Source organism: Danio rerio, chromosome 6, assembly GCF_049306965.1.
Source record: "Danio rerio strain Tuebingen ecotype United States chromosome 6, GRCz12tu, whole genome shotgun sequence".
Lineage (NCBI taxonomy): Eukaryota > Metazoa > Chordata > Actinopteri > Cypriniformes > Danionidae > Danio > Danio rerio.
In genome coordinates this window covers 46,654,545-46,671,305 of record NC_133181.1, presented here as the reverse complement: position 1 = coordinate 46,671,305, position 16,761 = coordinate 46,654,545, and the positions used below count along the sequence as shown (strand labels likewise).

Here is a 16,761-nt window from a genome sequence, read left to right as displayed (position 1 = left end):
GATGGAATAGCATACAATAATATATAATAAATAAATTACATGTGAAGATAAAAACAATAGTGCAAAGATGCAGATGATTTATCGTAGATAGTTCACTGTAATATTAATTAAGGCAAGTGCAATTAACTAAACTTCAGTTTTGATTTTGGCCTCCATAATTATGAAAAACAATAATCGGGATAAAACTTGCGTCACACACCTCTCTAAATTTCTCTAAATTCATACCTCCTCAAGCCAGACTGCAGTAAAATCATGTAAATTGACTTTTGCAGCATGGAATGAGATTGTTATTTGTATTGTTAAGTGTTTATTTTATACTATAAAGTACTTTAGGCATGTTTTAAAAGTGCAAAACAGAATTTGTGTAGTTCAATGCATGCGCTCTTAGGTTGTATGTCCCCACCAATGTTAAGAGCGAATTTACAACCTTGATTATGGATAAACTTTGCAATAACTCCACAAATTATATGTTCTGAATTGTTATGCCTAATAGTCTACAAATCCTGACTGAACATTGCAGATCCTGTGATGTGACAATTGCGGATGCTAACATTGTGATATCAAAGCCAAAAGAATATATTGTGCAGCCCTAAACTAGAACTACACCATTCTACACTACTCTCCTGCTTGTCTGACTTGAAATAGTGGAATGTTCCACAATTAAATTATTATGGGCTTTACAATCTACAATGTAAAAAGTACTATAGAAATAAAGATGACTTGAATTGAACATCCCAAAAACAAAAAAATAGAAACGTATCCATAACATTATGTCTTGTTTGTTTTGTGAGTATTTTTATTTGACTGATGAGTCTGTTTGGTTGACGCAGAGTAAACTTGTATGAGGACAAGGAGGAGATCAGAAACCTGCTAAAGTTTAAACCATGGTGGAGAAAACTGAACCCGGATCCTTCAGCAGGCTACGACATCTGTGAGACCTTTACCTTGTCACATTTTCTTTCTTTAGCACGTAATGTTAAACTGCCTAAAATGTATTTAAACATTCTGTGCATAATCACCGCTTTGTCCTGTGTGTTTCTCTCTGTGGGTCTGGATGGAAAATTGGGTCGGGTTGAGTTGAGGTCGCCAAGTTTACAATGAGACCTGGAGCATTTCCAGAAGCGAAGTTTCTAGATTCTGTCAGCAGGTGGCGCGCCTTTGCCGGAAACCGATCATCTCGTCAGGCAGATAGAAACAGCGTCGTGTTCTCACGTAGCAGGATATTTTAAGCAATTTGGCGCCTTGAGATGTTTTAACACTCATTCTTTTACTTTTTGGATGATTTATATGTGTTTTGTCGATGTTTTATAACTGCTGAGTCACATTGGTGAGGCTGTATGTGAGTCAGATTTAGTTTAGTGAGCGAGGTGCAAACAACCTCTCTCAGCCCACTTTTGTGATACAGAGCTTCTTTCTTTCTTTCTTTCTTTCTTTCTTTCTTTCTTTCTTTCTTTCTTTCTTTCTTTCTTTCTTTCCTCTTAATTCTTTGCATTCTATCTCTGTCTAGGTCTGTCTGTCTCTGCCTGCCTGCCTGTCTTTTTATCTATATATCTATCTGTCTGTCTGTCTGTCTGTCCATCCATCGTCTTTCTATCTGCCAGCTTACCTGCCATCTATCTATCTATCTATCTATCTATCTATCTATCTATCTATCTATCTATCTATCTATCTATCTATCTATCTATCTATCTATCTATCTATCTATCTATCTATCTATCTATCTATCTTTCTGTCTGTCTTGTTAGTTTTAGCTATCCATTATTTGTTGTTTTATCAACCATATCAATAACAATATAGTCATATATACACTTAACAATTTAGTCATTCTAAATATAGTTTAACTCTCTCTTTGCATCGTTTGTACAAAGCCTAGTCTAGAATTTTGAAAGCTGCAATGATTATTGAAGTGTGATAAAGTGGCACAGACATATACAGCGGGGACGGCCGGGAGCCACGTTCTTTATCACTGGAGCAGAGTGCTAATTCCTCAGTGCCCGATTACAGAATGAGGAAATTACTCTGAGCTGCTAGCATATGTTGATGCAGAGGCAAAGAGGGGGGGTGGGTTACACATCTGGTCCCATCACAGATGAGGGAGAAGGATTAAACAGCACCGGAGGTATATATAAAGATTGATTGACAGCAGAGACATTTTGAAACACATATCAATCAAGTAATAATGTAAAGCTACTTAGCAGGCACATTATTCGTCATGCTCCTCAGTATGCTGGGTGCATGGGGTAGATAAATTAATGCTAATTGCTTGGACAGATAGTTCTGAACATCTTGACTGAAGTGCACACAAATCAATGCCAAAATAGCTCGACCATGCTGTTTTCTAAGGCTTTTCTTTCCTGACTGGATATGGCTCATTAAGCCATTAAAGTTAATTAGGCTCCTTTCTCTTTGGGTATTAGGATGAGCTTGTTTGTTTTTATTATAGTTTACCTGTCATTAGTTATGAGAAACCGGTAAGGCTTAATTACTTTGTAAGTGAGATTTTAGGTAGATTCTCACACAACCTGCCAATAACATGTCTTGGTCTTATATTTACAAGTCAAATTGTAATATTGTTTTATTAAATTGTGTAAACTCCCTTTCTCCTAAAAAGAAAGAGTTTGTTATTCACAATTCTGCCTGTATTTGGCCGTTATAAGTGACCAGAGTTTGCAGAGAAAGTTATCCTCCTTTTTTTCGGCACTGGAGTCACATGATTAATGACTGGTCAATACAGAAGAAACCCATACATTTGTATATGCACAGTTTTTAACATCAAGGAAATTTAAAGGCAGAATATATAAGGGTTTTTTCATTAAAGGGAACCTATGATAAAAATCATCTTTTGTAAGCTGTTTGGACAGTTCTGTGTGTGGTTATGGTGAGTCCACAGTCATATTGGGGTGATATAAACCTAGTACGTCTCTGTTTTTTATATCCTGATGTTAAAATAGGATCTAAAATCCCCACAAATGTGATTTTTTTCGATTTTGAGTCCTGTAGGATCTAATGACGACCACAACTCCTGTGATTCTACACTTAGTCATGGCCTCTAGCAGCAAAAATTACATATTGTGCCTTTAAGGGCAACTTTCAAATCAATGTATATTAGTTTGCACAGTTTGCTTTGCACAATTAGTTGCACAGTTTGCTATGTACATAAAAAGATACCACAGATATATATCCTTAATTTGGGACCATACAATCAAATTACACATTGCATTTTTCTTCAAATTCTACCAACTTCCAAATGCATAAAAATGTCAAAAGTACTGATCACAATTATTATGCTCCACACAGTATAATTAATCATGTAAGGACATGAATTTAACTGAGTTGAAGGCAATTTTTAATTGTTAAATTTGCACATTCAGTTTGTTGTTTAATAACTACCACTATACCGTACAGGCACAGGACATCAACATTACGCCATAGTAACGTACCCCAATGTCGTGGGGCATTGGATTTTATTTGGAAATAAAAATCAGGTTGATTTCAGAAAACCAACATCAGGTCAACGTCCAATGTCCAACCTAAAATCAACCAAATATCAAAGTCTAATTGTGTTACACCTTGACGTTGTGTGGACGTTCTTACTATAACATCTTTTGGCCAGCGGAGAAATTAAAATGGTAATGCCGAATTGAGTCTGGTTCTCTCAAGGTTTTTTTTTCTTCACTCTCCTATTGGTGAAGTTTTTTTTTCCCTCTCCGCTGTCGCCACTGGCTTGCATGGTTCAGGATCTGAAAAGTACTCATCGATGAATTTGCTCTTCAGTGTTTGGACTCTCAATAATGACTTCAAACCACACTGAACTGAGCTAAACTGAACTGAACTTAAACACTAAAAACTGAACTACCCTGATACAGGTTCTATGACCATTTATGTGAAGCTGCTTTGACACAATCTACATTGTAAAAGAGCTATACAAATAAAGCTGAATTGAATTGAACTGAATTATAACATCCATCAGACGTTTGGTCATTTTCCAACAAAACCTAAAATCAACCAAATATAAACTTAATTTGACATCGTTATTAGACATCAAAATAATGTCTTTAGAAGCTGGCTAGGCATTGAATTTTGGTCATCTAATGTCATGACCTAAATCTAACCTAATATTGACGTCTTATGATGTTCTGTGCCTTGTGTACACCCCCACACCCCCTGGAATTCCCTCTGTAGCCTCTCAAAATAAATAGGTGCACTTGTGGTTGCTGGAAGAAAGAAACTCGCACCCATTCATGATCTTGACATTGTATGCAGTGCACAGATTTTTGAAATAGACTTCACCAAAGACTTCAGTCTCTCTTGTTTCATTATAAGAAGCTTTCCTGCATGGAGATCACACCATGTTGTGGTAAATCCAAATTTCTGCTTCTTTCCTATCTACCATATCTTTATTTTTGTGTGTGCACTCATGCGGTGGTGCACTTGCTTTCCCATGTGTATCGGGTATCTTCACACTCTGAGTCCCAGTGGAGATGACAGCCTCACCGTATGTGTTTATGCATGTATGCGCTTCATTATTCCACTCCCCCATCTCACTCCAATAGCTGTTTGTGTTCTGTGGTCTGGGCACCTGTGTGGTGTCAGATGTTGTTATTGCATTTTTTGCCAGAGAATGAATGACAGCATTCAAAAAAAGAAGGCAAACACGTCCTGTGTCCAATAATTTGAGCTTTGGAAATGTGTCAAGTAATCTCAAATAAAACAAATTCATTATTGATGCCTATAAACTGTGAGAACGTCTGTAGATGAAGTTACTTTAGGAAATCTAGATGTAGTTATGAGTTAATTGAACAAAATCAGTAAAGTTAAGTCACGGTAATCCATTTTTATTTTGAAGTAGAGACAAGCTGTCATAACCTTTTGTTGGTCTTGGTGGAGCTCAAGATTTATTTAAAATGTCCCAGCACCTATTTTTGATGAAACAAAACTGCATGGTGGCCGATGATGGTGCTGTTTTCCTATATCTCTTTGCTGTCTAAGTCTTAATAGCTTTGTGTGAAGAACAAGCCAATTCATTGACACTGACATATGTTCAAATCTGGCTGCTTCACAATACATGAGAACTCCTTTGTTTTCGTACAGCTGGAAATGCAATTCACTCGGCACCATGGAAGAAAAATGAGGAGGAGGTGAAGAAAATGCACACTTAATTGGTTCTCTTGTGTATTGTCTGTAGGCTAGCTTTGAAATAAGGCAAGATTTTTAGTTACGCATACACTAGTATTAGGAGAATCATTGAAGACTTTTATTTCATATTAGAACACTATTGTTGTTATTTATGTAAAAGCAGCCCTGTTGGGGATATATATATATAATAAATCAGTGTCTCTTAACCATGTTCCTGAAAGACCACCAGTTCTGCACATTTTCCATGACTGTTTTTCATTCCAAGAACGCAGAGAACCGATTTGTATGGAGTCAATCTAGGGCTATATATACTTGACAAATAAAAAAAGTTTTGCAAACAAAAAATAAAGTAATGAGCAAAAATTTAATGCAATCTCCAAAAATCGCAAAGCAAAAATATTTTTTGAGCAATAAAAATTAAATTTGCTACTAAAAAAAGAACTGCAAATAAACATCAAACAGTACAGAAAAACTAAAATATCTGCCAAAAAAAAAAAAAAAACACCTTGATGATACTTTGTCTCCAGCTGATGATGTTGCTTAAGTGAAAGCAACGTAAAGTGCAAAGAGAAAACAGCATCGCAAACTCACGATTGACTAAAAGCTAATCAAAATGAGCATCGCAATTGACTTAATGGTTTTTGTAAAAATTTGTAAACAAATTTGAATACGAATTTCAACAAATAAACACCCTTAATTTGTTTATACCTTTTATTAAGATTTTTTATGGTAATGTTTACTTTCACTGGTGCATTTAGGGAAACTCTTGAGATAAATAAGATATATCTCTGAACTTTAATATTAAATCTATATGAAATGCTGTGCTTCCCACCTCGCAATGACTTCTGGGGCATCTAGAGCGAGTTCAGTGCTCAAATCTGCATCGACGCATCCTCGATACCAAGAACACATCCGGGAATGTCTTGCGTTCTTGAGTTTTGAAACTAAACTTTGATGGTTAAAGATGATGTCACATGAGGACGCAATATTGCTGAAGAACGCATATTGAGAAACGGCCCATGTGTCCTTAACCAAACACATCTGATTCAGATCAGCTCAATAGCAGAGACTCAGAGAGTTGTAATGACTGTGACAAAGCATGCAGCGTTGGTGATCCTCTTAGAACGTGGTTGAGAAACAGTGCATTAAATGATGTCACCTAATTTTGAGTTATGTCATTTTTTTTTATTTTTCGAATGGGTTTTAATGTTATTCATTTGACATTTTAAGTCATCATCATTTTTATGACTTATTTATTTACTTATTTATGTGGAGAAAATAGGTTTTCATGCCATATTCCAAATTGGCTCACCTTTCATTGCATATCAAGATGTGTAGATGTATTTGATTTCAGACTTATTTTGGAGCATGTTTTTGGAGAATATGCAAACTCCACACAGAAATGCCAACTGACCCAGCCGGGGCTCGAACCAGCGACCTTCTTGCTAGATTATGTACAACTAATATCAGTGAGTAATGCATTTAGATTAAACTTAAATCTGTCAGATGATTTGAGATTGCTTGGAATGCACAGGCTTATTTTATTTATTTTTAGCTACATCTATCCACCTGTGGTGTTTTCTTTGGCATGGATTTTCACAACCCCTGGTCACCTTTTACTTGTAATGTTTTGAATAGAGCAGCATGATCTTACACGTTTGGAATGAAGGTGATTTGTGCAGTGTTAAGAGTTCAGTTACACACACACACACACATACACACATACACACACACACACACATACACACACACACACACACACACACACACACACACACACACACACACACACACACACACACACACACAAAGCTGCCAGTGAGTATTTACAGACAGACATGGTGTAATATAAAGAGAAGACTAGAGCAGGGGTGGAGCTGAACTCCCTCCTGAGCTCCTGGTTTTGGTCTCCCAAGAGTCTGTGTTTCCTGCCAGGCAAAGGCAGCTGTGTTAGAGGGTAAATCAGGTAGAGGAGGAAAATGGTGGAGCTGTTTAGTCGTCATGTCGCTGGAATTCAGCAGCTCCCAACAGAGCCAGAAGTCGACCTCTGCCAGCACTAGCTTTAAGTCTGTGTGTGTGTGTGTGTATGGACATGCAAGCATGCACACGAGGGCCTCTATCAGGGGCAGGGCTGCAGCCAAGCAGGGGATCACTTTCAGCTGCTACTAAAGTGCTGACTTGCCCTTTTCTTCCTCTCTCTCGCTGCCCTGCCTTCAACTCCTTCCTCCCTGGTGCAGTATCAAGTCAGTTTAGGGCATCAATCAAGCTCTGTAACTAAGCTCTTCCCGTGCAGTAACTTTACTATGCTTCAAAAGCCTCGCCTCCGACTCTGATTTAAAAATAATTGTGGGGAACATGCTTTTGTTTCTTAAATCTCTCAGAGGAGCAGAGGCATCCATCATTCCCTTGCTGGAGCACTGCCATTAAACTTGTTTTTCAGGGTGAATTTGTCAGATATCGGCTTTGACTGTATCTCCCTGAGATAACTTGATGAACAACAATGAATGTCTCTCTTTCTCTGTCTCTTTACCTCCAGCTATGACTTTCACAGAAGAGGAAAGGGAGCAGATGAGGAGATTCACAAACCGCTCGTACTTGCTGGATAAGAAAGCGCGCTTTCATGTCTGGTTGGGTTTGGTGGACATCATCTTGGCGTACGTCTATGATGTGCGCACTACAGAGGGAGAGCACAATGTAAGTGCACCTTTGAATGCCACAGACATCTCTCTGCGAGTAAGTGGGTTTGGCGTGCCCAAGTTGGCATTTTCACATGCAACAAAGCTCCAGGAAGTTAATACATTCCTGTAATGTTTTCCAGACAGTCGCAAGAATCTTTTTGGTGTGTGATGCACATGGCTGTAATTGTATGGAAAATATGAAAACCGTTGTTCTGTTTTAAAACGCGGCTTCTGAATCTGAAGTGATCAAATGTTGCAAGGGCGTCGGTTGTGAAGGGGTCTGTTGGATCGGCTCCCAAACTTTCGACATATGTTAGAAGTGCACTGGAAATCTGGGCTTTGATTCAATAAAAATAGCTAGAAAACATATCAGACCTTCTTAAAACATTCTCTTGTCTAAAGTGATACATTCAGCTATGGAGCTGTGGCTTACTGGTTAGCGCTAGGGATCACTGAAGCATGGTGCTTGTGTGATTGACTACAGTTTTTAATCCAGTGTCGTTTCCTGTCAGTGTAATTTTTTTTAACCCGATTGACTAAATTAAAAGGTAACACTTTATTCTGATGGTCCATTTGAGTATCAGTAGAATGTTTGCTTAATATCTGCTTATACTGCTCCTTTAAAACACATTTAACTGGCTATAAGAAACCTTGCAAGTACATGTCAACTTACACTAACCCCAACAGTCTACTTAAAATGTAATGGGAATGTTTTGCAATGCAACTAAAATTCAACAAACGGACCATCAAAATAAAGTGTGACCAATGAAAAAGTACATAGGGTCAAATAAAACACAATAGTTTTTTTTTTTTTTAATTTTTTATCACTGACACTGTTGTGATTTGCAGGTAGAGTCAGCATGGACCATCAGGAAGCTCAGTGGGACTCTCAGCTGGCTGGAGGTATGTTCCTTAATTAGCACATCAAAACATCATGGAATGTAAAAACAGGCGAATGGGAAGGATGATTTAAAGTTATAATTTACCCTTAAATGAAAATTTACACTGCATTCTAGTCTAAAAAACTATTTACTCTCCCTCAAGTGGTTCCAGACCTGGGTTTAAGGGCCTACATATACTCATCAGCCAATTTATTACATTTGCCTGTTTAACTGCTCGGTCATGCATATAACTATATGCATATATAAAGCTATATATAGTTTAGCTATATATAAAGTCTGTATAATCTGTTGAAGGTTCAGACTGAGCATCAGAATGGGGAAACAATATGATTTAAAGGGATCATTTACCCAAAAATAAAAGTTTACTGTCAGTTCTACTCTAAAAAAAAACAATTTACTCTCCTTCAAACCTGAGTTTCTTCTTTTGTTGAACACTAAAGAAGATTTTGAAGAACGCTGATAACCTGTAAGCATTGACTTCCATAGTATTTATTGTTCCCACTGGAAGTCATTGTTTAAGCCTTCTTCAGGATATGTTATTTTTTGTTCAACAGAAGTCAAACAGATGTGAACAGATAAAGCATGTAAATGATGACAGAATTTTCATTTTTGGGTGAACTATTCCTTTAAGGTGTGCTAGTCTGCGAATTTCAGAAATTGTTGATCTGGGATTTTCACACACAGCCATCTTAATGTCAGAGGTCATAGGAGTATGGACAGACCGGTCAAGCTGATCGAAAATCAAAATGAAAGCAAATAACCACTTACAACCAAGGTGCAGAGGAGCATCTCTGAAAACACAACAAACCTTAAAGCATATGAGCTACAGCAGCAGAAGAGCTTACAACTGCCACTCTTGTCAGCTTAAAACAGCAATACTATAATTGGCTATAATTACCTGAGCTCAAAAAATTTGACAATAGAAGACTGGAAAAGGGTTGCTTGATCTCATGAGTCTCAATTACTGCTTTTAAATTATAGGGTCAGAATGTGGTGTAAACAACCTGAAAGTGTGTATCCACTTTACATCCTCCTTTTATCAGTGTTCGCACTGGTAGTGTAATGGTGTGGGGGAGATTTTCTTGGCAGACATTGGCTCCCTTACTACCAATTAAGCAATAGCATTGCTTTTAGCCATGACCATAGTGTACTTTCAAAAGGATAATGCACCGTGACACATCTCAAACTGGTTTCTTGAACATGACTTCACAGTCACCAGATCTTAATCCATTAGAGCGCTTTGGCATGTAGTGGAATGGAAGATTTGGATGTGCTGCCAACAAATCTGCATCAACTGTATAATGCTGTAATGTAAGGACCACTTGGCAAAAAGGGGGTAACCAACCAGGTAATAGCAATGTGTACCTAATAAAGTGGCTAGTGAGTGTCAGTATAGACTCTGGCTTTGTTTGCATGCACTGTTTTTCAGATCCGATCTGTAGAACTGATTGCCTGCACTGCTATTCAGCAAGTAATTAAATCTGATCTGTTTGTTCAAACAGTGCAGTCAATATCCGTTGTATCTACTTCAGTTGCTATAGTAATGTTGTAAGCATCAGCACAATGCCGGGAGATTTTCTCATACTACAAGCAAGAGTAGCTCTCAGAGTCTAAAGAAAGGTCAAAAATATGTACATTTCTGCCTTGTGTCCATCATGCTGAACTCGAGGCGTAAGAGCGACAGATGTTGCACATTCACAGAGATATCGTTGACTTATTTCCCGTTCAATATTTTCCACATGGTGAATGTCAGTGTTTGCTATATAAAACACATGCCTTGAATTTCAAGCCACACCACCCAGAATTCATACATTTCGACTCATTTAATCTAGATGTAAGGGCGATGTTCAATATATTCTGATAATGCACGTATGCAATATTAATAATTCAATATCGATGAATGCTCTTCAAAATACTGTGAAAATTTACTTTTAGGGTGCTTTAAGAATTCTTATTGTTTTTGCAGTGGTGTTCATAGCAGCGGCAGATGATTGGAAACTTTTTTGTTATTGGTTAGCTTAATAGTCTAAACATTAGCATATTCATCTGGCCTACTTCATGCTGAAATATTGATTGAAGATGTTCTGAATATTCATAGGGCTAGGGTGACACAGTGGCTCAGTGGTTAGCACTCTTGCCTCCCAGCAAGAAGTTTGCTGGTTCAAGCCCTGGCTGGGCCAGTTGGCATTTCTGTGTGGAGTTTGCATGCTCTCCCCTTGTGTGCGTGGGTTTCCTCCTGGTGCTCCGGTTTTCCCCACAGTGCAAAGACATGCAGGATAGGTGAATCGAATAAACTAAATTGGCCGTAGTGTATGTCTGTGTATGAGTGTGTATGGATGTTTTCCAGTACTGGGTTGCAGCTGGAAGGGTATCCGCTGTGTAAAACGTGCTGGATAAGTTGCCGTTTTATTCCGCTTTGGCGACTCCTGATGAATAAAAGGAGTAAGCCGAAAGAAAATGAATGAATGAATGAATTCATAGGGCTATGATTTGTTAAAAACGACAAAGCTTTTAATCATTTTAGATATTAGTAATCTCCTAATAATGCATTAAAATTGTAGCCGGGGTTTGATTACAAATCATAATTATTTTAATAAATGGAGTTAATAACTAATCGAATTTAGTTTTATTTTTAACTAATATTAACATAATTACTGTAATGAATCTGGCTTTTCCTCACTGTTGATTTTAATCTAAATTTTAACTAAAATTTGTACTTGCAGTGGTGTTCATAGCAGTGCCAGAGGATTGAAGGCTTAATTAGCTTAACACACTCTAAAAAAATGCAGGGTTTCACACTATTCTTTAGGTTGTCCTTACACAAATTAAGTTAACATAGTTGTTTTTACTAATTTAAATGGATTGAGCGTAAAACATTTAAGTTTTGCCAAAAAAATTAAGAATTGTGTTGTTTCAACACATTTTAAATAAGTAGTTTGACCAAGCAACACAAGTCTTTTTTAGTGTAGTTTAAACATTAACAGATTTATCTGACCTATTTCATGCTGAAATATTGGTTTAAAATGTTGTGTGTATATTTATAAGGCTATGATTTATTAACAACTGTGCAATAACTAGGGTATCCGCGAGGTCTTAACATGTCTTAAAATGTCTTAAATCTCAAAAGCTAAATTTTAGGCCTTAATTGCTAAATGCTGAAATATTGTGTTGTAGGTCTTTAAATTGTCTTTTACAGGTCTTAATTTTGCCTTTAACATCCATAAAATCACCAACAATTTTTTATTTTTTTAAATAGCTTTTTTTATTATTATTTTTTTTTTTAGGGGTTTTCATTTTTATTGTGATAGGACAGTAGAGAATTGACAGGAAAGCATGGGGAGCAGAGAGAGAGGGGAAGGAGTGGCATAAGACCGCAAGGCGGAATCAAACTCAGGTCGCCGCAAGCACCGGAGTGCATGTGTCGACGCACTAACCACTACACCACTGGCACCGACATTTAAAAATAGCATTTAATTACTTTCCTTACAGTAACATTTGTTTAAAAGTTCTCCATTTATTTAATGCTGAAGATACTGGCCTGACGTAGATTTAGTTTTATTGTTAAATTATTATTATTGTATTATTAAATGTTTTAAATTATGATAATTTTTGATAGGGTAAGTGACTTTTTTTTTTCAAATAGGATATTCAAATAAAGTTTTAAGCATTTAGCCTTATACAACTCTAAAATTTCATTCATAATGGTCTTAAAAAGGAATTAAAAATCTTAACTTTAACTTCGTGAGACCTGCAGAAACCCTGAATAACGCACAAATAGTTGACATTTTTTAATGTAACTAAAGTCCTATTGAAAATTTTAAAGCTTTTTATAATTTTAGATGATGTAAATTTCTTAGTTAATGCCCACTAATGTGTTAAACTTGTAGTCATGATTTGATTACAAGTCTTGTTCATTCTAATAATTGAAATTTATAATCAATAAAATTCTGTTGTTAAGTATTACCGATTGTACTTTATAATGCTTTTGCAATTTAGTTTGAAATATTAGTGTTCTCTGAATGTGTATATACAATAAAACAATTCACAAAGTTTTTTTTGTTATAATAACCATTAAAGTATTCTTTTTTGCAGCTAAAGTCAATGTTGTGATAATATCGTATGTCTTGATAAAAGTTTAGCAATTAAAAGAAAATTTGATGCCAGCAGAAGCTTTATTCAATCACAATATTAAAAACAAGAAATTATTTTAAAATATGTTTGTATGAGGCAGCCTGGTGGCGCAGTGGGTAGTGCTGGTCGCTGGTTCAAGCCTCGGCTGGGTCAGTTGGCATTTCTGTGTGGAGTTTGCGTGGGTTTCCTTTGGGTGCTCTGGTTTCCCCCACAAGTCCAAAGACGTGCTATAGCTGCATTGGGTGAGCTAAATTGTCCATTGTGAGTGTGTGTGTGTGTGTGTGTGTGTGTGTGTGTGTGTGTGTGTGTGTGTGTGTTTGGGTGTTTCTTAGTGATGGGTTGCAGCTGTAAGGGCATCCGCTGCGTAAAACACATGCTGGATAAGTTGGCGGTTCATTCCGCTGTGGTGATCCCACATTAATTAAGCGACTAAGCCAAAAAGAAAATGAATGAATGAATATGTTTTCATAAGTGATCATTGGTGGCTCTTCGGAGTTCTCGATTACTCTTACTGATCACTACTTTGCATACATTTGCATGTGTGTATAGTGAAATGTAGCAGACAAATATTTACATTTTATCATCCTGCGCCAAAGCTGATGCCAAAGCCTGGGTCAAATCCAACCTTAAACTTCTTATGTGTGGTTTGTAGAGCCCCAGACCTTGTGTGTATCTGTGTGTGTGTATCTGTGTATGTGTATCCTGACTCCTGGGCCGGCAGCAGTCCCTAATCCTGCACATTTCCACGGCGAGTGTGACAATGAGGACCAGTAACCCGATGCCTCTCCCAGCTCAGAGCGCTGAGAGCCAGCACTACACTGCAATACTGATAATGGACGGGTGGTAATGACATCCTCCAACTGCCTGCTCACACACACACACATACACACAAACTCACTGCCCCCTCATTTCACCTCATTCACTCTCGTTTCCTTTTTAGTGCTTGCGAGGCAGCGCTGCATTGATATTCCTTAAACATTCCTGTCGGGTTTGTTCTAAACCTCCGACCCGAAGTATTGAACTTCTGCAATTAATTCAGTCTGAACAGATCTAGAAGTGTAGATACCATTCTAACTTTGATGTGTGGATCATTTAGGATATTAATAGTTTAGCTGTTATAATGTGGTTCATAACATTTAGATAAAAGCCTTTTTTTTGTTATTTTTCTCTCAAATGAGTATTCACTCAATCTTGACATCTGACCTTGTTCTTTTTGAGAGTTGGAGATTAGCAATCTGCAATTTTGGATGAATTGGTTGATCTAGCTCATAAATTGAGCTGAATTAATTGTTAAATTTTTGGTTTTTGTCAGAAATTTGGGTGAATGGTCAAGACAAAATGACAGCATAAAAAGTTTTTTCTTGATAAAGGTATTAGGTGTATTCTTTTGCATGTATCCTATCACCTAATTGCCGTGTTGGGAAAGTTACTTTTGAAAGTAATGCATTACAATATTGAGTTACTCCCCAAAAAAGTAACTAATTGTGTTACTTAATTTCTTTTTATGGTAAATAATGTGTTACGTTACTTTTAAGTTACTTGTGTGGTACTTTTTATTACCAGGCTGAGGCTTTATCTCTTTCAGAACTTTTTTTTTCTTTCTTTCTGTCTTTATTGGTGGAGCTTTGCCAATGACAATGCACGTATAACCTACATTTACCTTTAAAACAGGGTCTCCGCGGGGTCTTAAAAAGTCTTAAAGTGTCTTAAATCTCAAAAACAAAATTTTAGGCTTTAAAAAAGTCTTACATTTACTGAAAAATTTTGTTGTAGGTCTTAAATCTTTTTTAAACAGGTCGAATTTTTCTTTGTTCATGTATAGCTACCCGATCTGGCCAACACCCATACATTTTTTTACTTTTTTACTTAATGTCATTTTTCACTCTGTTAACCATATTGGTTTACTTATCTACATTTACCACTACATTTAGTTTATTATAATTTGTAAAACCTTGAATTTTTTTATTTATTTATTTTTTATACTTTTAAGAAAGGCTATGTTAAAAAAATTATGTTTACAACTCGAGCTCGCTTGTTTTGACTATTTAAAATACTTTCCTCAGAATTAAAATAAATATATATCTTACATTTTTTTTATTATTATTATTGTATTATTACATTTATTAAATTATATACAAAAGTTTGATTAGGAAAATAAAAATATTTTCCGACTGGGCCATTGAAAAAATAAAACTCCCTAGCAATTAGCCCTGTATGAGTCTAAAAGTTCATTCATAATGGTCTTAATAATTCCTTACATTTACATAGCACTTTTCTAGATACTCAAAGCACTTTTATACAATGGGGGAATCTCCTCATCCACCACCAGTGTGTAGCATCCACCTGGATGATGTGACAGCAGCTATATTGCGCCAGACCACATACCAGCTTATTGGTGGAGAGGAGATAGAGGGATGAAACCAATTACGATATGGGGAGGGTTCGGAGCCCATGATGGACAGAGTGCTGGCAGTGGGCAAATTTTGGCCAGGATGCCAAACCCCTACTTTTTTTTTTTTTTTTTTTTTTTTTGATGAACATCCTGCGATTTCTAATGATCACAGAGTGTAAGGAACTCAGTTTAACATCTCGTTTGAGCAGTATAGAGTCCTCGTCACTATACTGGGGCATTAGGCCCCCTGTCGGCCTCACTCACTCTATTTCCGGCAGCAACCTAGCTTTCTCATGTGGTCTCCCATCCAGGTACTGACCGGGTGCATTCCTGCTTGGTTTCAGTGACCAACCTTGTAAGAGTTGCAGTGAGCTAGCTGCCATTTTAAAATGTTTTTAAAGGTCTTAAGTTTAGCTTGCTAAAACCTGCAGAAACCCTGCAAAAAATACATCAAAAAATATTTTAGGATAATGTTGTCTGAGAACACTCTGACCCCAAAGCTCTACAAGCCTTGGATACAGATTATTGAAAGTTTAAAGCAATTTGTTTGCTACTTTTGTGCTATTTTTCTTAAGTAAAATCACTGTCCATTGAGACAATTAATCCACTTTTCATTTTCTTTGATGCGTTCACAATAAACACATTCTCTCATTGACTGCGTGATTCATTTTGACTACTTTAATTTTAATTCAGTAATTTATTTTTTGAAGAGCTCATTACTTAAATAAAAAGTACTTGTAATGTGTTACCCCCAACACTGCCTAATTGGTTAGTCTAGTTCATGAAACCACATTATCAAACCAGACTGAATTGTTCGTTCACAAATCTGTCTTCCTAATTCCTGTCAGTAGTTTAGTTAATTTTGCCCTCCAGCAAATATGTTTTTCTGGTTAAAAGTCTTATAAGTGAATGTTTTTTTTAGTGAACTGTTTGTTCCAGCTCACAAATTCAGGCTTTATCATTCATTCTCAACTAATCTGTCTCTCCTAAAAGAGTAAATGATGACAAAATGATAACAAATTCTGATTGGTACTTTTCCTCACAGTTAGTGGTATACTTACTTGCCCATTATGTTTCATTTTTACATCTACTGAATCATCTAAAGCAAAAGATAGTGTTGCATTATGTGATGATTCTCATGCGCAGCCAATAGACGCCACCGTTGAGGCATTACATTTCCAGAACAAAGACCTGAAACTGAAGCGTCCTCAAACTTGAACGCTATTCTTCAGCTATCTTACAAGCCCTGGCATTTCCTTCAGGAAATGCTAATGTGGTTTCTCCTCAACACCCTATTATTGTCTCTCCCTCTCAATCTCCCTCATTTCTCTTCCTCTCTCCCACCCTCTGTTTTGCCTAAGCACTGTAAAGCCTCGGTCGGCAATGTTTCCGTGAGCCTCCCCCCCCCTTAGCAGGCTTATTTACACCAGTGTTTAATAGCCTGGGGGAGTGCATGAGCTACGATGACATGCTAGAATGACTCCGAGTGCATTTCTTAACAAGCTGCTGAGAGAATAGCGGA

At 36.9% G+C, this 16,761-nt stretch overlaps 1 protein-coding gene across 4 annotated transcripts in view; it reads left to right on the top strand.

Annotated features, from left to right (window-relative positions):
* Nucleotides 1–16,761, top strand: part of shq1 (SHQ1, H/ACA ribonucleoprotein assembly factor) — a 72,530-nt gene that overhangs the window by 13,111 nt on the left and 42,658 nt on the right. For all 4 annotated transcript variants that reach the window (NM_001080600.2, XM_073953114.1, XM_073953115.1 and 1 more), the window contains exons 7-9: nucleotides 831–931; nucleotides 7,673–7,830; nucleotides 8,664–8,717. In NM_001080600.2, coding sequence (NP_001074069.2) covers nucleotides 831–931; nucleotides 7,673–7,830; nucleotides 8,664–8,717 — 313 coding nt within the window. The remainder of the gene's footprint in view (nucleotides 1–830; nucleotides 932–7,672; nucleotides 7,831–8,663; nucleotides 8,718–16,761) is intronic.